We start from the raw sequence: 26475 nt of genomic DNA, 5'->3' as shown, positions 1-26475 counted from the left end.
TTAGTCATCTCTGGTCCTGATTGTGGGAGCTTTCGGGAACCTCTGGCTATAAGGATCGTTTAGACTACAAGCCTCTGGTCTTGGTTGTAAAAGCTTGATAAGTCCTGGACCAACAGATAATACAGATCACCAGGCAGTTTATCACCACCAATCCTCAGCTTTTTAGATGGAACAGCAGGTTCTTCATGTTTCTCATTGGAAAGACAATCCTGTGTGCTGAACATTCCTGGTTTCTCTAGAGATCTGTAGGCATAAGGACCTTCTTACATGCTCCCAACACTTACTTAAGAGAATTCTCTTTACCTATTGAAATGAGAGATCATGATGATATTTCACAAAGTTGTTGTTGGGACTAAATAAATATAATGTGAAATGTACAAACATATTAATATAGAAACTAACCACAAAACATTGTAGTTTTATTTTTCTTCTATCTTCAGCTAGAAAGATCCTACAAACTTACTGATAATTATTTAAAATAGAATGTTCCTACTCCCTTTAAACCAAGAAAAGAACAGATAACAGATGGTTCATTGGGGAAGTCTTTTGTTTTTAAGAATTAACTCTAATGTAGGTCTCTTTAGTAGTGAACATTAATACCTAAGTCCTTAGTACTGTTTCCTGTTTCTGCATTGAAGTGCTCCATGTGATAACCATTCTTCATCTCTAAAGTGTTAAGTGACTAAAGACAGTCCAACACATGTTCAATCTCCATCCCACACCCCATTAAAAGTTTTAAGAATAGGTTCTATTAATGTTATCAATATTGTTTTAAAGTTTTTTGTGATTGATTATTTATTGGATAAAACTATTTTCGGTAACTAATACAAAGTTAAACAGAATCACCTCATTTTATTTTCATGCCTTTTTAAAATTTAAATGCTCTCATCATACAATATATAAAAATATAAAAGCTTCATGGTTTTGTGCATTGCCCTTGCACAGGAGTCATACCAATCTGTGTATCATTTGAATTTTAGAATATGTGCTGCCGAAGAGAACACAAGATTTTCATGATTCTTTAAATAGATATTTTTTATAAAATGAAAGTACACGTTGCTTTCATCCCTGGTACTCATTTAAAATTGGCAATTGTTGCCCAGAAGTCATTGCAAAAGTTGATTATTTATGTGGTGTCAAAAGAATTTGCAAAATAGTTTCTGATCCCTCTGTTAAGACATAAAAGCTAATAGAGAGTTTTCCCTATAGTATTCTACATCCTCAGAAATTGGACCACTTATATGCATTTGACCCATTAGCACTGACTTCCATTCTGAACACTTGACCAGACATCTTGAGCCAGTAATTACATAAAGAAAAATGTCAAAACTCACAACTATTTATTTAATGGGTTTATTACAATTAAATTCTTAATGGTTTTCAAAAGTTATACTTTTACCTTTAGACATATACACTGGTATATGAGAAATGCATGCATTCATATGCACAGAGTGATACACAAATTGCAAGTTGATTCTGGTTTGAAATCCTTCAACATTTGTTTTCTTTAACCTATAAGCTTTGCCTCAAAGCTTATATGCTTCCTTGAAGATTTTCTGTTTCTTAGTTGGTATTGGTGTGATTGGGTCAACTTCTATTCATGGTCCTCTTTGAGTGAAATAATTAAATCATAGCAAAATGGTATCTCTTTTCAAAATAGCAAAGCGCAAGTTACAATGGAGAGAAAACATTCTGAAATAAAATTGCTTTGCTTGATCCCATATTCTGCCATTTTTAGATGAGTAATATTTCTTAACTCTTCTGTGCTTGAGGCTCTTCTAAAAAATGTGTTACTGTCTGTCATAAGGGCATAATCTTTGTGAGTATCTATCTTAATACCTAGGATTGAGTGAATACTCTATGGCAGCAAATGTAGTTTATTTTAAGAGCATTTAGAATGACTTTGAAATAGACACTAATGTGAATGGATATACCTTGTGTACTTTAAACATCATTTTGGCTCAACTGAAAGAAACATGAGTAACTTATTTACTTATCTTAAGTAACCCTACTTTTGGCATTGCATATACTTACATAATTTTGTATAGTATTTTTACCTATAATTTCATTAGTATTAAATATTTTTAATAAATATACTGAAGAACTCTGTGCAGCATGAAAAACTGGTTCTATTCAGTTAACTGGACATTTTTAGCACCTTCAGATTCTTTCATGTTTTCTGTCTTCTCACCATACATTTCATCATGACCACAGAGGTTGAGCCTTCTAACTAGGTGTACCAAAGAGGGAAATGTGCAGCTCATTAATATCTAGTATGCTGAAGGTGAGCCTTTCATGAAGAGTTCCCATAGGCGGATTTCATCGGACTGTAGTGAGTGAACTTCCAGTTCCACATCCGCTGGCTATCTGAGATTAAAAACATCCTGGAAGCCAAGTCCCTCCTGGCAGCCTTTTAAATAGAAGGAACGATCACAGCAATTTAGGGATGCTTTCCAACTCAGTCTATTAGACTTTATAAAATCATACTGTATTTGAAAATTTTTAAACCAAATTACCAGATATTTTTACAAGCCATTAATAGACTACCCTGGGTGATTTATGTGAGAAAAATGACACTCACATATAGAGATGGTACCAGAAAGTCATAATTTGAAATAATCTAAGATGTCAGATAGATAAAAGTATTCTCAAAGTAGCCAAAAATAAGTGTGTATTTTAGGATACATCCCTGCTAGGTAACCTTAATTACCTTATTACTTTAAAATGAATTTTTAACATGAAACATAATCAACTGCAAACACTTCAATTTTTTTTAAAATACAATTTGAGAGTGTCTATATATTCCCTTAACTTGTGTTTGACTTCCGTATTATCAACCTTCTCTGAATTTATCCTTCATTTCAGTGGTAATATCTTTGGTCTTAGAAGTGCTTCCAACTTCTGAGTCTCTGAAATGTTCCATTCTAACAAAATCCTCCTCGGAGCTCTAAGTTTCTGCCTCCAGGTCCTGATGATTTAATATGCTGGCTAATTTCCCTCATAAATTTCCTACTGAATTCTTCTGTTTCTAAACTCTGCTTGGTTTATCACTTACACTGCACCTTCCCCATGTGTTTAGTCCCCTTCCTTTCAGCCCACTAAACTCAATGTCCATTCTCTGTATCAAACTACAGAGTTGTTGTTGTTGTTTTCTTATTGTTTAATACAAGATCTCACTAGATACCCCTGGCTGGCCTGAAATTCACCATGTAGCTCAGACTGATCTCCAAATTTCAACAATCCTCATGACTTTACCTCTAGACTGCTGGGATTTTCAGTGTGCACCCCCATACCTTGCTCAAACTACAGAGTGTGTGTGTGTGTGTGTGTGTGTGTGTGTGTGTGTGTGTGTCTGTGTGTGTGTGTCTGTGTTGCATGCACATGTGCAGTCCAGAGCAGGACATTGGGTGTCATTTTATGTCACCCTGTCTTACTGCCTTTAAGCACTCTGACTGAAACTAAAGTTTGCTAATTTCAGCTAACTGGATGGTGAGTTAGCTCTTTGGATTGGCTTCTCTCTGCCTCATATAGCTGGAGTTTGAGGCAAGCAAAGTGTTTGTGTTGGCACTAGATATTTGGAGTCAGCCCTCATACCTGTTGGTCACAATCTCTTACCTACTGAGTCAGCCATCCCCCTCTCCAGCTACTACATTTTCAATGATAAAAGATGTATGTGTTTCACGGAGTTCTTACTACATAAGACATAAATGTGATATCAAGGAGATTAAAAGAAGCGTACTTCATTATAGTTAGATCTGAAAATGATCATAGACATGGGATTCTAAAGTCACAAAATCTAAAAGATTAAAAAGGTCAGCAATTGACAGCGGAACAATGAATTGGAAGAACATTATAGAAAGAATAAACAGCCTGTTTTCATCAGAGATATTGACATATAATTTTATTTTTTGATAGGGTTTTGTCTGGTTTTGATATCAGCATAATATTGGCTTCATAATAACATTTTAGAAATGTTCCTTCATTTTCTATTTTACTGAATAATTTGAGGAATTTTGGTGTATGCTATCCTTTGAAAATCTGATTGAATTCTGAAGAGAATCCATCTGGCCCTGGGTTTTTTGTTTGTTTTATTTTTAGTTGGAAGATTTTCAATTACTTCTTCTATCTCATTGAATGACAGAGTCTCTTGAAAGTATTTATTTCATCTTGATTTAACTTACTCTTAGGCAAGGAGCTATTGGCAATTGATAGCTACAGGGATGAGGAGAGTGAGTTTCTTTTAAGAATGTAGCTCCTGGTAAGTTAATCATGCTACAGGAGAAGACCACACATCCAAGAATATACATGGTCAGCACCAATTAGACTTGATGGATGTTAAAAAGACAACAACAACCACAAAATAACCACAAATTTGGGTGGGTAGGAAAGTGGGGGTGATAGATACAGTAAGAGTTGGAGGATGGATAGCATGTGATCAAAAGAGTTACAAAATTCTCAAAGAAAGAATACATTTTTTAATTAGGAAAAATTAAAATAGAAAGAAAGGTCAGAGCCAATGGTCTGCTCACAAAAGGGCTTGCTTGACACGTATTATAGAAAGAAAACTTGGTTGAGAAAGTGGACAGATGATCAGGGGAATCAAGAAAATGTACCCAGTAAGGATACAATGTGAGGCTTCTCCTTAGTTAGGTGTTCCTGACCTGAAAATATCAAGGAAAGGCCATAAAGGAAGGATGCTGGTCCTCTAGAAGGCCATTGCACAGACTGTTTAGTGTTCTATGTACCACATACATAGTTGAGGAGTAGAGATTGAGGGAAGTATGCGTAAGACCCTCATATATTTTTGGTAGAATCTATAAAAACAATTTTCCTTTATAATCATAGACATTGATCCTAGGCAAAAAGGTTATCACTAGTTTTCTCTACTGTTTAACTCTTCATTTACATGCCCCAAAACTATAGCCTATAATATATTGGCACCATGCATATTTACTTTCACATATTATATTGGAGCTAATTTATCCAAAACTAGATATTTTCAGATAGATGTGTCTTTATTTCTTATTGTGATTGGACATTTTATTATTTCTGTTATTTAAAACATGCAGCCCTTGGATCTGAAGAGATAGCTCAGAGATTAAGAGCACTTGTTGCTCTTAAAAAGAACATGGATTTAATATCTAACACCCACATGATGGTTCACAACCATCTGTAAGATACATTTATGTAGGCAAAACACACACAACATATAATAAAATGAATATATCTAACTAATTTTTTTTTAAAAATGTAACCCTTTAATTTGCCTAACATACATATTTGGAATCTTCACAAATCATTTATTATTTTTATATATTCCTCTTTAGTAGGTATTTAACTCCAGCCCCATGAGTGACTATACTCAATGGAAAAACCAACTTTGCATTTTATTTGACTGCTTATGCACAATCTAAGCTGTCCCTACTACTTGAAACCTCCCCATCTTTTGAGACTTCATTTTAAAGACAGATTTCAAGTAGCCTAAGCTGGCCTTGAACTGACCTTTCTGCCTTAGCCTTCCATGTTCTGAGATTTCAAGGTATGCTTTAATGCCATGATCTTATGGTTTTTAGAGTCATATGTTCCCTTAGCTCTATATTCTACAAATATTCTACAAAGCCTTTCCAGTTGACATAAATGAGAAATGTTTCCTAAGTCCTATTGAGAACATCAAAATGCTTATTAGAATACACTTCAGTGAATTTGTAGGATAGTAGTCAAAGCAGCTGCATTTTCATTGAGTACCTTTGCTGAGTGGGTAAATATGAGGTCTGGTTGTTGATATTCCTGAGCAGTGGGTAAAGGACTTAAAATCTAGATTATTCATGAGGAAAGGTCTCCACTGTAGACCCTTGTAGACCCTTCCCCAAGTGGGTAGAATTCAAGGTGTGAACAAAGATAAAGTGAACATAGTGTTTATACTTTGACTCTCAATAGAAGGCAAGAAAATGGACATTTTTAAACTATAATGTTTAAGATGCAGAAATCTAGACATTCATATCACAGCCTCTATCATTTAATAGTTCAAATAGGCATGCAGCCATGAGCATTGCATAATTGTAGGTGTTGCTGCTAATACTTGCTTAGGGATATGATTTGTCTCTGCAGGGAAAAAAAAAAAAACAAGATGAGTTTAAGTTTCAAAGTGTAGAAAAAAATCAACACTTAAAAGGTGATAGAAACACAATGAACTCTAAAGGAAAAGCAGCAGGAAGCAGGAATGTAGTCCCCAACCTCTTCACTATCAGGCAGGATAAAATAGTGACTTTGTTTAGGGACACCGATAATAGGTCTGACCATGCTAGCCAGTAGAGCAGCTGTGCAGAAGAATTGCGGAAAATGTTTATAGATTAAATCTAAATTATCAAATTTAAAACACCATGAACATATTTAGCAGATTAAACAGAGTTATAAAAAGAATTAACAAACTGTGTTTCCTCAGATGAATTTATTAGTAATAACACACAGAGAAAAAAAAACACAAACAAACAGAAAGACTTTGGAAAAATAGTTTTAAAAATGTGTAAGATATAGGAGAAAATATAATCAAGTAAGGACTTAAAGAAGACAACAGAAGTTTTGTTTGAAGAGCTGATGATGAGAACTCTCCAAAATATCATAGATGAAAGACAAATGTAAATCAACAGCTATAAGCCCAACAAATTGAAACCCATAACTAAAAAGAAGCTCATACCTATAAACACTGTATGGAACCACAGACATCAAAGACAAAGAGATGTTGAAAGGAGCTAAGTGGAAGAAAAAGTAGCTAAAAATGGAAGGCTTTGAAATCAATTTTCTGCAGGATGCATGGCCATCCAAAGACAGTGGAAGTGTGTGTTGACAAGCAGAAAACACTGCCGATCTATAAAACTGTATGCCTTGGAAAACAATTTTAATATGAAAATATGTCTTTGCATATCAAGGTCATAGAGATAAGGAAAGATGTGGTGGGAAGTTCAGAAGAGTGACTAGAGATACAAAGAAAGTGATCACAGGTCAAAGGCCTTAGCGTATTAAGGAACACAGGAAAATGAACTGGGCCATAGAAATGTTAGCATTGCAGCCATTGTGTAATAGAATTTTAAAAGCAAAGGAGAATTAAAATTCATGAGTCTGTAACACATATCAGGACAAAAGTTAAAGAAGGAAAAAGCTTTCAGATTTAGCCTTTTTTCTACATCCATGGTAATGAAATCAAAATAATAAAAAAAAAAAAATTATAGGCAACTCCAAACTGGCAGCAAGAAAGGGGTCGGATAATTCTATAATCCAACAATCAAAAAAGAATTTAATCAAAAAATCAAAACTTGAACAAAAAACACAAAATGAGAACAAACAATTTTATCCAAATACAAGTGAATGAAATGCTAAGTATTTGGTGGAAGGGGGTTGCCAGGCTCTCTGGAAATGACAGAGGATAGGCACAGGCTTGTCAGAAGAGGCGCTCAGGAAATGTGAGGATGTGGAAGCTTAAGAATAAAAACTTCCAAAACTGTGAAATGCAAATGTCAGTAAACGAATGCGTGAGTAGCTACAATAGTATATAAAATACACTCTTAAAAGCTAAACCTTAGAGATAATAAGAGTAATAAAACTTGAAATCATGAAATTTAAATATTCTTCATAGTATAGTTGAGAAAGGAAAAGCAAAAATAAGAAAGAGTTACAAGGGAAAAGTTTAAAACTATGGAAGCCGTTTAGATAATGATAATGCTAGTCGAAGTTAACCCAACTAACATAAGCAGGCAATCACTCAGTTAACCAATCAGCCTTACCAGACATGTTCTGATCTATCAAACACACTCTCACACTGTACAATGTTTCTTCTTTCTTGCTTTTCCTCTGAGTGACAGACCCAAACCCTGTCATAGAGAAGCATCAACACTTTTGGAGAACTGAGTCTGCATGGACTTTCGTCTGACTATGAGTCATTTAAATAAAAATACAAAAGAAGAGACAACCAGAAATAGCTTGTTTGTTTGGAAACAGACAAATTAGGTGGCAATAGGGATAATGGGAGAAAGTCTTTGCTACCAGTGTGACTCACACGTGCAGAGAATCAACATGCCCACTGCATACTACATTCCCATGGTGTGACTCACACATGCAGGGACTCAATATGCACACTAGATTCCCATAGTGTGACTCACACATGAAGAGAATCAACATGCCCACTGCACACTACATCCCCATGCTTTCCTTACCATTTGTAGAACTGGCATCAACCTCCACCTCATTGCATAAGGAATCCCTTGTTTTCCCACTACCTCATAGAGAGTTGTTCACTTTTTTTTTTTAACTAATACTGTCATTTTTCTGCGACTTGCCTTGTCCCCCTCTGCTTTATGACCTCTTTTTTTTAACTACAGAATTTTTCTTAAGGATTGGTAATATTATGACTAATAATTTGATCATGTAAGTCCTTTAATTTTGTATCATTTTCCTGATGCTGGCACTGTAAAACCAAACTCTGTAGCGTGAGGCCCAAGTTTCTTTGGACGGATTTTCCTGCCTTTCTACTGTGTTTTCTCCAGAGCCACAGTGGTGTTTTATTCACTGGTTCTGGTAGTTCCTTTGCTTCCTCCGAGCATTCCCTCCTCTCTGGCTCCTCTTTATGTATACTTCTCTCATACCTGGAATGTCCCCCTTTATGGCATATGCACCTTACATGTCCTTTGTTTCCTAAAGGACACAACACAGGCACCAACTTCCTTAAAATGCCTTGTCTGTGTTGTGCCAGGAATTACATGAAAAGCAGGATATGTTTTCTTGCATGTAGAAAAATTCTTACTACTTTTTTATAATCGATTTCCAAAACCCTTGAGCACTGTGAAGTAAGAGCCACCGGGTAGAGCTGTGCAGTTTTTATGGTGCACAATTTGCAAGAGGCCCATAAATGTCGAGTTAGGAGTGGACTCGCCAATCATGTCAGCCTCATATGGTTGCACAGCTTCTGTGATAAAATGGATAGGTCACATGATCCACTTCAGAATTTAGTTTTTAATTGAAGATTGCTAAACATTTTAGTAAAAGTTTGTATGTTGGGTTTCAAAAATGAGAAGTGTGTATTTTGTATCCTTTAAATGTTGTATTGAAAATTTCATCATCAAAATAAAAAATGTTACGTACAAAAAACAGCAAGTTTTAATTACATGAAAAAAATCACAAATATGGCAAATACGTCTATTAATATCAATCCATGTGAGTCTATTTAATGTGTAATAGGGATTTATTAAGATATATCTTAATAAATTGAGTAAATATACTCATGAATACAGAACAGAGTAGACAGCAGAAGTTGTCCTCTGATCTGACTGGGAACAAATCCACCTGGCAGTTCGATCAGACCATGAAGCATGCAGCAGGTAGAAAGAGCTCATCACCCTTCTCCCTCACCTTTTAAGAGGTCCCATACAATGGCAGGAAGCACCCTTCCTTTGGGGTCCCATAGCCCAAGGTCATGGGCTGAGCATATACCACTACATAAGTCTGCTATTTCAGTGAGATTGAAAGCCACCTTCAACTGTGGTATAGTTTGGAAAGTGTGCTTAAGGTTTATGGATTGTGGACTTTCAGTCCAAGGAGATCAAACCAAACCATTTTAAACACTGATTTATAAATTTGTCTTTCTGGTTTTATAATTTGACAAGTACCAGATCCACAGACTGAGCTCAACAGTGATAATTACAATTTACAGATGAAACAGAACTCTTTCTACTTTACAGTCTCATACTAATATGAAACCTTGTCATAATTCTGTTTGTGCATCCATAGCTTCATTGGTGCCTGAACATGTAAATAAATAGTTTTGGCAATTTTGCTTTTCCTGGAAGCACCTAGAAGGAAATAAGAAAAAAAAATTATTGTTTTATCTGTAAACGTTTGTTGTTGATGTTGTTTTTTGTTTTGTGTAAAGTCTCATTGACTAAGCACTCTGAGAAAATCTTATTTCCCAGATCAAGACGAAATTCTTCAATTTTTATATATTCTCCACCCACCTTTTATACTCACCCACTGTAACATAAGTTCTTAAAAATACACACATCATAATAGAACAGCCAATAAGATTGCTGTTTTGAAAGCCGCAACTTTCATCTCCTTTAACCTGTCTTTCCCCCAGACCCCCCAGCTGTGGAACCAGCATTCTTGGAAATCCGTCAAGGACAGGACAGAAGTGTGACCATGAGCTGCAGGGTCCTGAGAGCGTATCCAATACGAGTGCTGACCTATGAGTGGCGTTTGGGCAATAAGTTATTACGGACTGGTCAGTTTGACTCTCAGGAGTATACAGAGTACCCAGTAAAAAGTCTTTCCAACGAAAACTATGGCGTTTATAACTGCAGCATCATAAACGAAGCCGGAGCAGGGAGATGCAGCTTTCTCGTTACAGGTAGGATACTAAATTAATTTGATTTTTGTTAATACATGATTTTGGAGCAATAGATCTTGGGCTTACGTGAATGCTGGATTGAAATCATTTTGTAAATGGATAGGTTTGTACATTTGTGATTTTGCTGTTCTAGTTGCAACATCTATTTGGTTGTTTTGGGGGCAGGTCTGTCTTTTTGGAGAGAATAATACCTGTGCCTATAAAACAACACAGTTGTCTGTCTGAATTCAGATGAAATGAGGAAGTTCTCCTGATTCTGTTTGTTCCTCTCAGTGATAACACAATTGACTGTGGTAACTAGCAGTACTGAGATAAGATTGCAAGATAAGTCACATGGTTTGGCTCTCTCTCTTTTTGTTTTTTATGAGTAGCAGCAATGTTTTGTTTTCTTAGTTATTACTTCTCAGTGTCCAAGGCTCCGTGTCTCAGTTTGTTCTTGGCTTGTCACATGCTCTCAAATATTTCATGGCAGAGCAATAAACTATATACAAAGGATGACAATTAGGGAGAAGTACTAACACGTTTTGATGTTGTTAGCAACTGTATGTTCCTTTTGTATAGCTTTAGACACTGGTTGACATTATTCTGATATTCTCTGTGCTTTGGTAAATCTGCTCTTTTGCTATTTTTGAACCAGAGTTTTGGAATGTATTAAAAGGAACTTACCTTTTCAATGTTATTTTTGTCTTAAGTAAAATGACATTTAACAGAGCATTTTTGATATTGAGTGAATTTAAAATTCACTCATTGTTTAAAAAAATGATGAAACTATCCCAGACGGAAAACTTGTTCATTAACAAGAAATATAGTTGTTAAGTTCTGATTTTGAGCAATCTCTCTGTACTGGGTGGCATTGTATGTCAGTTTGACACAAGCTAGAGTCATCAGAGGAAGGAGACTCAGCTGAGGAAATGCCTCTTTGACATCCAGCTGTAAGGCATTTTCTTATTTAGTGATCAATGTGGGGGCAGGCAGCCTATGATGGGTGGTGCCATCACTGGGCTGCTGGTCCTGGGTTCTATAAGAAGGTGGGCTGAGTGGACCATGGAAAGAAAACAAACAGGTAAGCAGCTCCCCTCCTGTCCTGTTTGAGTTCCAGTCCTGACTTCTTTCAGTGATGAACAACAATGCTGAAGTGGAAGCCAAATAAACCCTCTTCTCCCCAACTTGCCTTTTTGTCATGGTATTTTGTCATGGCAATAGCAACCCTAACTAAGACACTCTCTAAAGCTGGATTTCCTTTGAGCCATTTTTACTACCTAAAACATAATATTAGATTGATGAAATTCACTTGGCTACCAAGGAACATGAAGCAGTCTTCTCCACTGTACTCTGCTTCTCTTCATTTTTCAAGACGTTTTATTATGGCCCATGTCAATGAAATCCTTTTATAATTTGATTCTTAAAGTAGACTATTAACACAAAGCCAAAAGTTCCTAGGACAGTGTGTTTAAGTTGGGAAGAGGATAATGTCAGTGCAGTGAAATTAATAAGGGCTGGAATGTTGTCTGTTATTCAAGAGGAGATTTGCTATGATCTAGTTTACTGACAATCTTTTAGCCAATATTCCATTTTTATTTGTTTTGTGTGCCTCTGTGTACAGGCATGAGCATGTTCACCTTTCATATACATGGAGGTCAGAGGACTTCTTGCAGGGTTTCGTTCTCTTCTTCCACCATATGAATTCCAGGATGGAACTCGGGGGATGTCAGGGTTGGTTCCCAAAGACCTTACATGCTGAGCCATCTAACCCAGTTAGTCCTTTTCTACATAGTGCTTTCAATAATAATAGGAATCATGTAGAGGCAATTACTTTTCTCATGTTGGCACAAATGAGGAATCTGACTTCCATTCATTAATCCTTAAAAAAAAAAATAGACATCATAAAATTAACTGTACGCTTTTCACTCTTTTGGCCTTAGGCAATTTCCAATTTTCTGAAGCGACACTGGCTGTCAGGTTTAGGACCATGCTGCTTCTGTAAGATTTTCATTTGTCCCTTCTTATGTGACCCGAATTCTCTTTGAAAAGTCGAGGACAAGCTGAGACCAGAAGAAACTCTAAGCTCCATTCTTCCACCTCACATCCATGGGGTGCAGCAAGTGGATTTTGATAACCATGGAAAGGAATAAATCTGTTATGAGTTTCCTCACAGGGGGAAAAGAAATACCTACAGGCATTATTTTCTTTCTGTGGTGTGTGCTCTTCAAACTTCAGGTCAGCATTATTGTTTCAAGATCTCCTCATAAAGTGAAATATTAAAAAAAAAAAACAGGAAAAGGAAAAGATCAAATTTTAAGTAAAGCACAACCAGGGAAATGCATAGAGGAGTAGGCATGTCATAGCGCATGTGTCAGTGGAAGAACTTTTGAAAGGAGATATAGTTCTTTTACTGAATTATATCAGAATTAGCATCCCTCAGAAGTTCAGCACAGCCGAGAATTCCTCTCAACTAACCTGAGCAAATCAAGGGGTAGGGAATCTAGTGACCATTTACTGTATTTACCTCTAACGGAATGTTTATAAATCCCCATAATAATATGGAATATTATGACGCATGGGTGTACTAAAATTAACTCACTTGTAAAACATGAAATTTTAAGTCTATATATATGCCCACATTTATATTAGTAGATAGACATTATATTTGTATCTTAATAAATAGTTCTATGCCATTATACCAGAGTTCAAATGGAGTTTTACATTATGCCATGATGAAATGGCTCAGTTTATGAAAAGCATTCCCAAATGCTTAAAAGACCTAGAATCATTGCTGTCATGACTAAGTATCTTTCTGTATTTGATCCTAACACATAGTTTGATCCAGAAAGGATGGTCAATCTTTATTGGTTAAATAGATAGGTGACTTGATAGCAACATTTCTTATTGAAAGAAAGAAAAGAAGAATAAATTCATTTTTAAAATTAGGAAAAGAGATGTGTATGAACAAAGATAAAGAGTAGTTCAGGTTGGAAGTGAATAATATATTTCATAGCAGGCTAATGACTGACCCCAAGGTTGTGTCTATCTACTCATTCTGCAGCTCAGAACTTACACCACATGCTAAGATGAAACATTGGGTAAGTCAGGACTTCTCAGAGGAGAATAACCTGGCTGTTTCAAGAGGGCTCCAAATGTAATTGTTCATATTCTCATGTCAGGGAGGCAGAGTGAAATCTGAGGGGGAAGAGGAGGGAGTTTGACTAGGAGCCCCTGCAAGGAGGAGCCAAAGACGCTCTGATGTCACCAGGACTGAAAGAGAAGATCCTAAGCTCCTCTGCAGCCGCAGCAGGAAGAGACGCCGTGCTAGACAACGGCTTCAGGTTTTTGTCTGCCCCTCAAACCCAGAACCCAGAGAGAGTAAAGCCTTAAGCCACCAGTTTGTAGTAAATTTTATGGTAGTCTTAGATATCTAACACATGTGTCTCATTGATTACATTCCTGAGGATTCTCTTTAAAACACAGCAAGGCAAAAAGTACTGCTGTGTTGTGTCTTCCTGATGTTCAGTGAGATAGTGAGAGTTCTCATGACTCAGCCAAGCTGTGCATACTGTTTGTTCTTGTCTCCTCTAGAGCTAATGGAACCAGGTTACAGCTAACAGTCAGTAGAGCAAAGCAATCTGGCAGATGGATTTAACCTACGGAAGGCATCCGTTTTATATGTTGGTTTATGTAACTCATCAACAAAGATCTAGCAATGCCTCTGTATTACAATGTCATCACAATTTCACCAGACAGACAAGGGGAGAATTCTCCTGAAGCTTGATTATGGAGAAGGGAAAGTGCCTGTGTGCCAACGATTCTATCAAGAGTACCAGAAATTAAGGAAGACATGGTTTTACTCCTTTTAAACAGAAAGGATCCTGTTATTTGTAATAAAATTCAGCACAGGTTTATGAAATCTCAACGGGTTTGTTTATCAAATATTTTAGTTGCTACTCCTGTATACTTAGCAATCAGGATGACAGTTCTAAGTGATTTCTCGTGTTGTTTCTAACCACTCCCTCTATGTAATTCTTAAATAGCTTCTTGTGATGATGATTCTGTTTAAATTTGCATGTGTGAGGGATATCAGACATTAAAATCACACACCAAAAGGAAAAGCTTTCAGTTTAACTTTTGATGAGCTATATAAAAAATGTAGATGATGGTATCACATGAAAACATAAGCCCAGGTAATTGTTACTCTAGTTTATATGACATAAAAATTGAAAGTAATATTGTTTTCATATTTAGCCTGGAAAGGGAAAACAGAGCACCCTCTGGCTTCCAGAAAATATATCCAATTAGAATTATAAAACAATTAAGAATTTAATATTTGGAAATAATTTTAGATTTTTTTAATTTAATAAAGAAATATATTATTCTTTTCAAAAAGTTACCCAATGCCAAGTAGTCAGCCTGTAACATTATGCAGAATGAGCAATCTGTATATACATATATATATTTAAATAAAAAGAGACCAGAGGCCATGAATTTAACAGCAAGCAAGGGCAGATGGACCATGGGAGAGATTAGAGGAGGAAAGGGAAAAATGATATAATTATATTTTAATTAAAAAATTGTAAAGGTAACATTAGACATGCAGTGTATTTTTGTTGGCTTAACCATTATTATTATTGTATGAAGACAATGTACCAGTGTATTAACTGAGGAAATTTTTACAATCCTGAAAATATTTGATAAGTTTTTTTGTGGGTACATAATAAATATGATATGCTAGATTAGATACTTGAAATATAAAAATACTCTCTAAGCCTTAGACAGTTTTATAACTGCATAATTTTATTTTCTTCCTGTTTTATTTGTTAGGACCATCTAGTCTTTGGGATACTCTAATAGTACTTTACCTGATCTTTTTCACTCTTTCCTGGTTTTAATTCCATGTCTATATTCCTGGGATTTATTTTCCTAGAAATTGCTTCTTACAGTTATACAAGAAATACTGGTGCTCTTTATGTCTTGTGAGATACAGAAAAGTTTCATTGCCATCCTCATTCAAACCTCACAAAAAGTCTAAAGATTATCTCTACCTCAGTTCTACAAGATACTTCAAAGTCACTTCGAATGGTATAACACTGCATAAAAGATTACATCTTTTTAGGAGTTTGTCCCTTTGTTTTCATGACATTATTTTATGAAATACTAGTCCTGTGTGTTCTAGACTAGCCTTTGTATACTATGGTGATGTCTGCACATCAGTCAGCTGGCAGCATATAGGCTGCGATTTATATTATAGTAATTGGTGTATTAATATATTAATTATACAAAGCACCTAAAAATGTCGATAATCTCCAAGTAACCGTAATTAGGATGGAAATGGGAAATTATTTCACTCTGGTTACTACCTGATGTATTACTTCTGCAACTAATATAAGGACTCTGTTGCAGAGCTCTGTGAACTAGGACCTCTTCCATCCTGTTGCTCAGCCACCATCAAATCCACATCCCATTACCTAATGGCTTCTGGCATCCTAATAATTTTTTCTCACTTCAGATGAAAGTGGAATCTAATTCTTTTTGAGGCTTTTCCAATAATTATATATGCCTCATTATTGAAAGTAGCTTAATCATTGCTATACCTGTCATAAATGCTGTGGTTACTGACTTTATTATGAAATGAGTAAGTCATACTCCTTCTCTCTATATGTTTAAAGATTCTACCATTGAAAACACTGCAATGAAATTAATCGAGATTGTTAAGGAAAATTTTGCTTCTATGGTTTATCTTTGTAATTACTCTGCAATTGTTGTTAATCAGTTATGTCTTACTGTTTAAAAACAAAACATTGGGCCTTTATGTCCCATAGGAACAGACAACGTTTAGTGTCAGATGATTTTTAAAGATAGGAAGTTCAACCAGAGATTCTTAAGAGATTTTACAGGTAAACAAAATGTAAACAAACTCACTATGTTACTGTTCACCTTCACATACAAATTTCACCTTTATGTCCCATAGGAACAGACACGTTTAGTGTCAGATGATTTTTAAAGATAGGAAGTTCAACCAGAGATTCTTAAGAGATTTTACTGGTAAACAAAATGTAAACAAACTCACTATGTTACTTTTCACCTTCACATACAAACAATACAAATCTAGTATAATGCAATTTCTGTATGTCAGTACTCTAACATTTCTCTGTTCTGGAATATTCTATAGAATATACTCATATCTTGAGGTGAACAATGAAGGAATCCTTACCATACTTCTTTGTTTTATTAGAATAGTGTCCTTTGCAGGTGGTGGTGGTGCACATCTTTAATCCCAGCACTCAGGAGGTGGAGGCAGGTGAACCTCTGAGTTCAAGGACAGTCTGATCTATAGTGTGAGTTCCGGGACAGCCAGGCCTACACAGAGAAACCCTGTCTTGAAAAAAAAAAAAAAAAAAAAAAAAAAAAAAAAAACCAGCAACAAAAAAAAAAAAGAAAAAACAGTGTCCTTGTAGTAATGAATATTAGAGACTTTATAATTTGCTGCCTGTGGCTAGAGGTTACACTTAGTCCCTGAAAAAAATGCTTTCATAACCTAGAAGCTAGCTTAATAAGTCCTTTTCCATGTGGGATTCTCCTGAATAGCCATGTGATCCACCACCCATCAAGAAGGAAGACTCTTTAGCTCAGACCCTCCAAGTAGAATCTGATATAATATACAGAATCACAGAAGCTTTATTCCATCCCCTTTGTACATCACATTAGTTTGAGAGTAGGAAAAAATCATAGTTTAGTATTACACTCAGCAGTAGAAAATTATCCAAAGGTGTAGTTGGAAGTCATCTTTCAATTTGTCTACTACCCATAGCACCATTTATCATTAGGAGTACCTTCTGAATACAGTCGTCTCCGAATCAAATTCTTGGATCTATTGTAGTATTTAACTAAGGACTTCCTTCACTGTATAATCTCTATCAACATTCATGCTAAATAAGCTAATAGCTACCAAGAAAAGTGCAGCTGTGACTATATAATTTTCTCTCTCGTTTGAAGTATTTGTTCTAGGATTGTGTATCCTTAACTTTTCTTTTGGTAAATTACAGGATTGACATTAAAACTACCATTTTCTTTCATGTTCAGTATCAGCGTATTGGCCACAACTGAACTGAAGAAATAAGGATCGGGTGAAGCATTTTAGGACTGTAGGCTCTCATTCAGTCAGGTAAAGCACTGAGGATAGCTGGGGACAGTAATGCCCCCTAAGATGGTTTAGAGTGTTCTCGAACTTCTTTGACTGAAAGAGTAAAGGAAAAGGAATAAAACCCAAGCAAATTTGATTCCAGATACAATTTTAAAATCTGTTCTTGTTTTTTTTAATTAATTTATTCTTTTAAGGTTTTTTTCTTTTTTTTTTTTTGCATTTTACATACCAAGCCCAATTCCCCCTTCCACCCCTTCTCCCACCCTCCCACCTCCCCCAGTTCTACCCCCAATGCACTCCTTAGAGAGGGTAAGGCCTCCCTTGGGGAGTCAACAAAGTCTGTAATATTAAGCTGAGGCAGGACCAAGCCCCTCCCCCTGTGTCAAGACTGAACAAGGTATCCCACCCCAGGGAATGTGTCCCAAAAAGCCATTTCATGAACCCTGGATAAGTCCTGGTCCCACTGTCAGGGGCTCCCCAAACAGATCTAGCCACATAACTGTAGCCCACATTCAGAGGGCCTAGTTTGGTCCCATGCATGTTCCCCAGCTGACAGGCCAGAGTCCGTGAGGTCCCAGCAGCTTGGGTCAGCTGTCTGTGGATATCCTCATCATGATCTTGACCTCACTTGCTCCTATGATCCCTCCTTCCTCTCTTCTACTGAAGTCTAGGAGCTTAGCCCAGTGCTTGGTTGTGGATCACTGCATCTGCTTCCATCAGTTACTGGATGTAGATTCTATGATAACAATTAGGATATTCACCAATCTGATAATCATGTACCCTCTCCATTATTGCTCAGAGTCTTAGTTGGTGTCATTCTTGTGGATTCCTAGGGATTTCCCTAGCACCAGATTTCTCCCTAATCCCCTAATAATTCCCTCTACCAAGATATCTCTTTCATTGCTCTCCCTCTCTGTCCCTCCATCTACTCTGCCATCTCAGTCGATCCTGTTCCCAACCTTGTCCCCTTCCCTTCTACACCCCTCCCAGTTTACTCAGGAGATCTTAACTACTTACCCCTCCTGTGGCCCTCCATGTGTGTCCCTCTTAGGATCCTCCTTTTTACCTAGCTTCTCTGGGGTTTTGGATTATAGCTTTGTTATTCTTTGCTTTGTGTCTAATATCCATTTAAGTTCTTGTTTTATAGTTCTGCATTTAATTAAAGTGACCAGATAAAAATATATCTTGCTCTTTGGCATTGCATCTTTTAACAGTATTCTGTTAAGTATAGAATTCTTATAAATAAATAAAAATGAGCAATTTAAGATTGTGCAAAAACTATTCATAACTTTTGGAAGAATAGAGAATTTAAACTTTGAAAATAAAGAATAATTTCCAGTTTTATTCATTATAATAACTCGAAAAGAAAAAAATCATTGTCTAATATTTTACAGGGCCAGAATGCTGATTAACATACTAGAATTCTATTTAGAATGGATAAAATAAACTAATGGTTTTCAGTGTTTTCTTCCATTACCTGATTAGATAACCATTAAATAGAAAATAAGAATATTTCTTAGTAGTTCTTAAAGTACACTATTTCTCCATATATGGTGTGATTCCACACACATCCTCTTCAAAAAAGATGTGACCATCTCTTTTTGAGTGATAGTTCAAAAAGTCTGGGATATAATACTCAGTCTTTTTTAGGCATGGCTTAATAATAACTGTTTTAGAAATACTAAAGGAATTTTTGATAATCAATTTAAATAAAATGTGGATAGGTCCACGAATCTCAAAAAGCATTAAATAACATTATAATATAAGCTATCAAGATTACTATGATTACTTAGAAAAATTACCAATACATACACAAGAATTATAGATTCAAGTTTATACAGCATTTTAAGAAATTTTTTTCTCTCTAGGAAACATCATGAGGTACACATATTGTATATCATACCTGAATTGGAGCTTCAACTAATTTTAAAAATTATTATTACAGAAACAACATGGTTTCTTAAATACTCTATATAAAACTATTTTTTATTTTTATTTTAAAATTTTGTGCTTTCTCCAAGGAAAGATGAGTTCATGTCATGGTGTCCAAACACTGAACTTGCCAGGATTCAATAAGGGTAATAATTGTTTGAATTTAACAATTAAGGTAAATTCGAAAGCGATAATTATCAGGTCTTGAAATTTGGGCCCAACATACAAGAAGGGCTCTGTGACAGGCATTTTTACTCAAAGAAAAATTGGTCACTTTATCTTGAAACTACTAAGATTAAGAGAGCTAGTAATTCATACATACGGAAAGAGGGCAGAAGAGCATGAACTTGAGATCCTCTTCCACGGACTGACTTTGTGTCACCACTAAAATCTGTATGTTAAAGCTCAAACTCTATGGGAGTTTGGGCCTTTTAGGAGGTAATTAGGGTGAACTAGAGGCATGAGTGGGTAGAATGGAAATTTTCTGGCACAGGTGGAAGTGACCTAGGGTTCAGAGCTGCTGGATACTCAGAATCACCAAAGGTCCTCTGGAAAGAGTGGCTTCGAGGTCACTGTCTTACACCAAATAAATGTTAATGGTGCAGATACTTACAAGAGTGACTGAGGAGAGGGCACACTTTATTAAGAATTTTCCAGTACAGTAAAAAGTTAAACTGAGGGAAACTCTCAAGATAAAAGACTTAGTAAAGAGAGAGTAAATATTTGACAAATTAGAGAACCCTACAATTTATACATACTTTCCTGGTCCAGAGAGAGGGTCATGTTCTTAGTGTTATGAAGTGAGGGATGTTTGAGGCACTGCTTTGCTAATCTCTGACTGCGGCTCTTTTAATCTTGACCTCAACTATGAGCCAGCCATCAGGTACTGCCTGGTGTTGCTGTATTTGACCCTGCAGATGCCTTAAGCACTGTGGATTAAATTTAAATTAAGTCCTCTTTGATCTCACAGCTACCAGGAAGAAGCTGAAATGTTCATGTTCATCTCTCTGTCTACAGGATAGTTTGGGGTGGAGACAGGCTTATCAGAAGCCATCGTGACTTATAATTTAGTTTATTAGAATTAGCCTGATTAGAAACTATGTATTAAGGCAGGCGGTGGTGGCGCATGCCTTTAATCCCAGCACTCTGGAGGCAGAGGCAGGTGGATCTCTGTGAGTTCAAGGCCAGCCTGGGCTACAGAGTGAGTTCCAGGACAGGCTCCAAAGCTACACAGAGAAACCTTGTCTCGAAAAAAACAAAAATAAATAAATAAATAAATAAATAAATAAATAAATAAATAAGAAACTGTGTATTAAAATCATAAACATGTAAGAAGCAATAGTGCCTACTATGTATTTCCCAAAGGGCCATCCTGCCCACCGTTCACCAGAGCCTTGCTTCTTAAGAGCCTGATTTTCTCTTATCAGGAGCAGTCTTCTATCTCATAGCCAGCCACAAGCATCTTTGTTGTTTATCAATAATGTTGCTGGCTTTGCTGTTTTCACTCTTACACTCCATTTTTACCTTAATATCCTTTCCCACTTTAGCATCTGTGGGCAACTTGCAGTTTTCACCCAGACCCGTTTCCTTTCCAGTCTCAAATGAGTCAAACCTTGACTCAACAGTAAGCTACAATAAGTAATCATAAGTCCATATTTATAACAATGCTAGAGTTAAAATATAACATTTGTGAAGTGGAATGAATACAGGTCTCAAAGAGTATGATGAGCGGGATAATATGGATTATAACAAGAACTGAAAATTAAAATAGCATAATGTGAGCCATGAAAAGATTCCTATGAAGTTTTTAAAATAGTACATGAAAGAAAATCAAGTATATTTGGGTTTATTCAAAACTGTACAGGAATGGGACAAAACATAAAAAGAATTCTAAAGGAAATGACAGACAAATTCAGCATTTTAATAATTACATTAAATGTGAGTGAAATTATCATTCCAGGTAACTGTCAAAAGCTGGTAGGTTGAGTTCTTTGAAAAACAAAACTATTTGCATACTGTCATATTTCAGAATCATACCTTAAAAATAAAGACACAGGCAAAGAATGAGGGATACATAATGGGCAAAACAGTAAGACATGAGAGATCTGACATGTCTCTGTACTTATTTAAAAAGTAAATTTCAAGGTAATCAATAAGAATAGTTTAAAAGTCTCATTTAATAATTTGGAGAGGATTCTAAATATGTGTACACATTATAATAGAACTTTAAAATTCATAAGCTAAAAAATTGTACTGGAATAAATACTATATAATTATAGTTAACTATTTTAGTATCCATATATCAAAAGTTGGTATAGCATGTAGACAAAAAGTCAGTTGTTTTAGTAATATGAACTACTCCATTAAGCATATTCAATTGACTCATATTTATAGATCACTATAACATCTACTGGGAATGCTCAAATGAAGTGGATAATATTAATTATACAACTTCTAAGATTGGAAAGAAAAAAATTAGTCTTCCTACATACCAATGCTATGCTGGAGGTTCATGAAACTTAAGAAATATAAGCAAGTAAATAAAAAGCATATGAATTGGAGAGAAAAAAGTATAACTACATTTTCATGACTCATGTTTTTATAGAAAACTGATGGAATCTGTAAGAAAATCAATTTAAATTAACCACATAATTTAAGAATGGCATAATATAAGATTGTGTGAAATCAGTGGTTGTTTCTGTACATGGATGTCCTTTGGCATTTGTAGGTAATAGATTTCCATGGTCCCCACAGATACCACAGTCTGAATACTCAAATTCTTCATACAGAATGACAGTATTCACATAAAATATCTAGATGCCCTCTTGCATACTTCAATATCTAGTTACTTATGATACCTAGTGCAATGTACAGGATATGTTATAGTTGCTATGTAGCGTTCTTTCAGGAATAGTAACCAAAAAGGAATTCTATACATGTTCAGCACAAACAATTTTCTTATATATTTTTAGTTCATGGCTACTTGTTTACATATTCAGTCTACGAATATACAAAGTCAGGTGTAATGACTATTTAGAATTGTCAGTTTAAAAATCTACTTCTAATGACATCCAAATGGAAATAAATGTAATAAAAAGTATGTAACATACAAAATGAGAATTCCAATATATTTAAAATATTTAAAAAATAAGCTAAATAGTTCACATTATTCTTTGTTCTCTTTCATGGATGGAAAGAAAAGATATTACTTTGATGTATATTATTTCCAAACTTCTCTATGGATCAAAACATTTTTAATAAAACTCCCAACACTTTTTGTTTTGTTTTCTTTAGTAGGAAATCAAACATTTACTCTAGACTTTATATTATATCTGGTTATGTGAAAAAAAAGAAAAACAAACAAAGTTATACTATCTCACTATAATGCCTCCTGTAAGGCCAATTCAATCAATGTAGTATAGTTTTGAATAATAATAAATGAATACATCAATAGGATAGAGTACAGAGTACAGAAATGGGCTTCTAGGTTTACATATCTAGATTACTTGACAGTTTAAAAACACCAGCACAGTCTACTGGAGAAAAATAGTCTTCTTGGGGCAGGGAAGGCATTTGAGCATGGAAATGCTTGATGAATACATATTAGGACCTAATTTTAGATCCCCCGAACCCATTTATAAATGCCAGTGTGATGGCATGCATCTATAACCACAGGACTGGAGGTACAGAGATTAGCAAATCCTAGGAGCTCACTGGCCTTGCCAGTTCAGCCCAAACAGTGAACTTCAGGTTCAAGGAGAGAGACTGCCTCAAAAAATAAGTTAGAAAACAAAAGAGAAGATATCCTGACATCCACCTCTGGCCTCCACATGTATATGTGAACACACATGCACTTACACATGCACAAAAAAATATATACCAAACACACTCACCTCCATACCCCCCCCCCGACACACACACACACACACACACACACACACACACACACACACACACAAAGCTATTTCTTTGTATTTTTTTTTTGGATATACTGTACTGGAACAACTGGATATCTATATTAAAAGTCCTAAAACAATAACTCACATTACATATAAGAATAAAACAGACTACAGATCTAATTATAAGGAAAAACCCTACAATACTCTGTAAGAGGAAATCAAAACAAATTTGAAAAATATAAAGACTTTTCAAAACCAAAACAAAAGATCCAGTTATTAAAAAATTAGACTTTAATAAAAGTGCAGACTTCTATTGTTCCACAGATATTAAGAAATGAAAAAACGGGAAACAAAGAACCTAATATCCCAAGTATATAAAGAATTCTTATAACCCAATAAGAAAATATATAACTTAAAATTGTCAAAACCTTGAGTACACATTTCATAGAATAGCATATAATTGGCCAATACCTATATGAAAAAAACCATCGCTATTATTGTGTATCATAGAAAAAAATTTAAACCACAATGAGGTCATACTACATGCACACATCAATTATAGTGACTAAAGCTTAAATGACTGGCAATGTCAAATGCTGAACACATCAAGTAACTGATTCTATCAGGTACTGAGGGTGATAATGCAAAATGGGATTGAGACAAAAGCATCATGTGCCCTTATCAAATGACTTAGCAGTTACACTAGTTGATTATAGAACACTAGTGAAGGTGCATGTCTGCTCAGTGTCTGGGTAGTGCTACCTGTCATAGCACCAAATTTTGAGAAAACAAATAAAAACAAATATCCATTGATGGGAAAGTCAACAACTTTTGATCCATTTGCATTTCACTTAGTCATAAAGACTTAAAGAATGAGCAACATACAGCAGTATGAATGGTATTTAAAGCAGTATAGTTATTGAAAAGAAAACTTACACTCATGAGTATATTATATGAAAATTTTAACAGCTCACACTAATCTTTAATAGTAGAAAAAATTGAGTCTTGTTTCCCTAAGACTCAGTTCTTAAAAGTGATTTCAAAGGGGCAGGGTCTATGTCTTGCTTGAAGTATAGACTTTGAAAAAATATGTATTTTTTTTCCAAACTCACGAAAATTTGCACTTAAAATGTGTGCAAGTAAGAGACTAAAGGTGTCACTCAGTGGCACAGAGATAGGGTAGCTTGAGTGAGGTTCTGAATTCAACCCCCAACACTACAATAATGAAGTACATTATGCCTCAGTAAAACACTACTGAGTACATGGATAATATTCAATTCACTAATTAATTGGCTTGAACATAGAAAATGCTTCACAATATCTACACTAATCATGTATATAAATTTTGAATCTATATTATTCTTATATATAATGCAAAAATACTTTAATACCCTGTGTTCATTTTCTCTCTGAACTTGTATCAAACTCCTTCTTTTTAGGGACATTAAATGGGTTATTCTTTGTGGTAGTTTCCTTCTTCAAGATAACCCCTATTAATTTTTCCTCAGCTATATGCCCTGTTTCCAAAGACAGAATGACCTAATTGCCGGGGACCAGCCTCAGCACTTTTGGGGATCTGAAGGATGGGATACCTGGAAGGCGCAATAACGACTCATTCGTGCAAGCTGACAGGTCACTTCGGGCTTCTGCAGTTGCTAAGTTTCTTTTTTCTTCCCTGGCTTCTCTTAGCTTCTCTAGCTTCTCTTAGCTTCTCGTAGCTTCTCTTAGTTTCTCTCAGCTCCTCTTAGCTTTTCTTAGCTTTTGCTACAGCTTCTTTTTAGCTTCTCTTACTTTAGCTTCTGCTTTTGCCCTAGTGACCTCAGTCTTTTATTAACATAAGTAAAGGGGGAACAGAAAGAAAAAGGGAAATCACCCAATACAAAATGTTCTCATGATTCTAAAAATTATTCTTAGGAAATCACCAATATATTCTTCATCATCTTTTGCTAAACACAGAAACTATCCCAGACTTAACACCAAAGCAAGTATAATCTATTTTTATTATTAATGATTATACAATCTTTTGAGCACTTGACTCAAAGGCTAGCAACATGCAATTTCACAAAAACGATAAAAATAAGAACAGTGGTCAATGTACCAGACAGTCATTTCCTTCTTACACAGCCTGCTCCAACCTCAAGACCCCTGTAGCTGCCTAAGTTCCTCCTCAGCCCTCTGCAAACACCAAGGCCCACGACTGGTGGGCTACAATGACCTCAGACAAGAAATCTGTCCCTGCAAGTCAGCAACTTCTGTCCTTCTATATCCAACAATTCCAAGGAAGATCTAATCTAATTTATAGAGCTTCTATGAAAGGAAGCTCACCTTTCTTGGCAGCTCTTTTCAATCTAGGAACCCAACAAAGTTTGCAGCAATCACTCCAACAATTGTCACATTATCTCCACACTCCTTCAGGAGGAATACAAAGTATCTGAATTAAAGTTGCCATCTCCCTTTCTTGGTGGAGGCCACTATTTTCCTCCTATTCTAGGTTCCCACACTTTTAGTTTGTCATCCCATCTATATGTTACTCCAGCCATAGTCTTCAGCCAATATCCCTTAGGGTCTCAAGTTTTACACAATGTGCTTGGAATATCCTCAGAAACTGAATTATTCATCATGGCCAGTTTAAGTACAGTGTGTTGATACACATCATACCATGTGCTATAGTTGACCACACATTTGGTACATTTTATCCAAGCCTAAAAAGCTTCCCCAGGCTGCAGGTTCTTTCCCATGAACTGCATAACTGCTTAACCCCATCCTGAGTGATCATCTCTGTATAATTTCCTGTAAAATTTACTTCACTCCTTTCCTGCATCACCGAAATCACCATTGATCTAGGAACACAGAACATGAAGATCAGATAGAAGAAGAAGACTAGTATTACAAGAAATATTTATATGGAGGAGGGCATGACATGTGCATGCAATAAAGCATGACCTTGGCACATGTAGGCATTTCTGCCTTGGCCCTCTAGAGGCATGCTAAGCAGAAGATCTGGAGGGAAACACATGGAAGGTTTATGGTCCACAATCTTGGGTCCCCTTTTCTCCAATCTCTGCTGGCAGCACGTTAGTCATCTTATATGCCATCCCCAGCACCTAAAAAATCAGCAT

The 26475-nt window shown here is 35.7% G+C and overlaps 1 protein-coding gene and 1 non-coding gene across 2 annotated transcripts in view; one reads left to right on the top strand and one right to left on the bottom strand.

Moving 5' to 3' along the window:
* The window catches only part of Mdga2 (MAM domain containing glycosylphosphatidylinositol anchor 2), a 779363-nt gene that overhangs the window by 663900 nt on the left and 88988 nt on the right, over positions 1-26475 (top strand). Inside the window, exon 9 of the mRNA XM_028859113.2 lies at positions 10124-10393. Coding sequence (XP_028714946.1) covers positions 10124-10393 — 270 coding nt within the window. The remainder of the gene's footprint in view (positions 1-10123; positions 10394-26475) is intronic.
* On the bottom strand, positions 901-1002 carry LOC114684778. Its single transcript, XR_003733405.1, has one exon. It is a non-coding gene; the product is annotated as a U6 spliceosomal RNA (small nuclear RNA).

The sequence above is a fragment of the Peromyscus leucopus genome, chromosome 14, assembly GCF_004664715.2.
Source record: "Peromyscus leucopus breed LL Stock chromosome 14, UCI_PerLeu_2.1, whole genome shotgun sequence".
Lineage (NCBI taxonomy): Eukaryota > Metazoa > Chordata > Mammalia > Rodentia > Cricetidae > Peromyscus > Peromyscus leucopus.
This window is presented reverse-complemented; position numbering and strand designations above follow the sequence as displayed.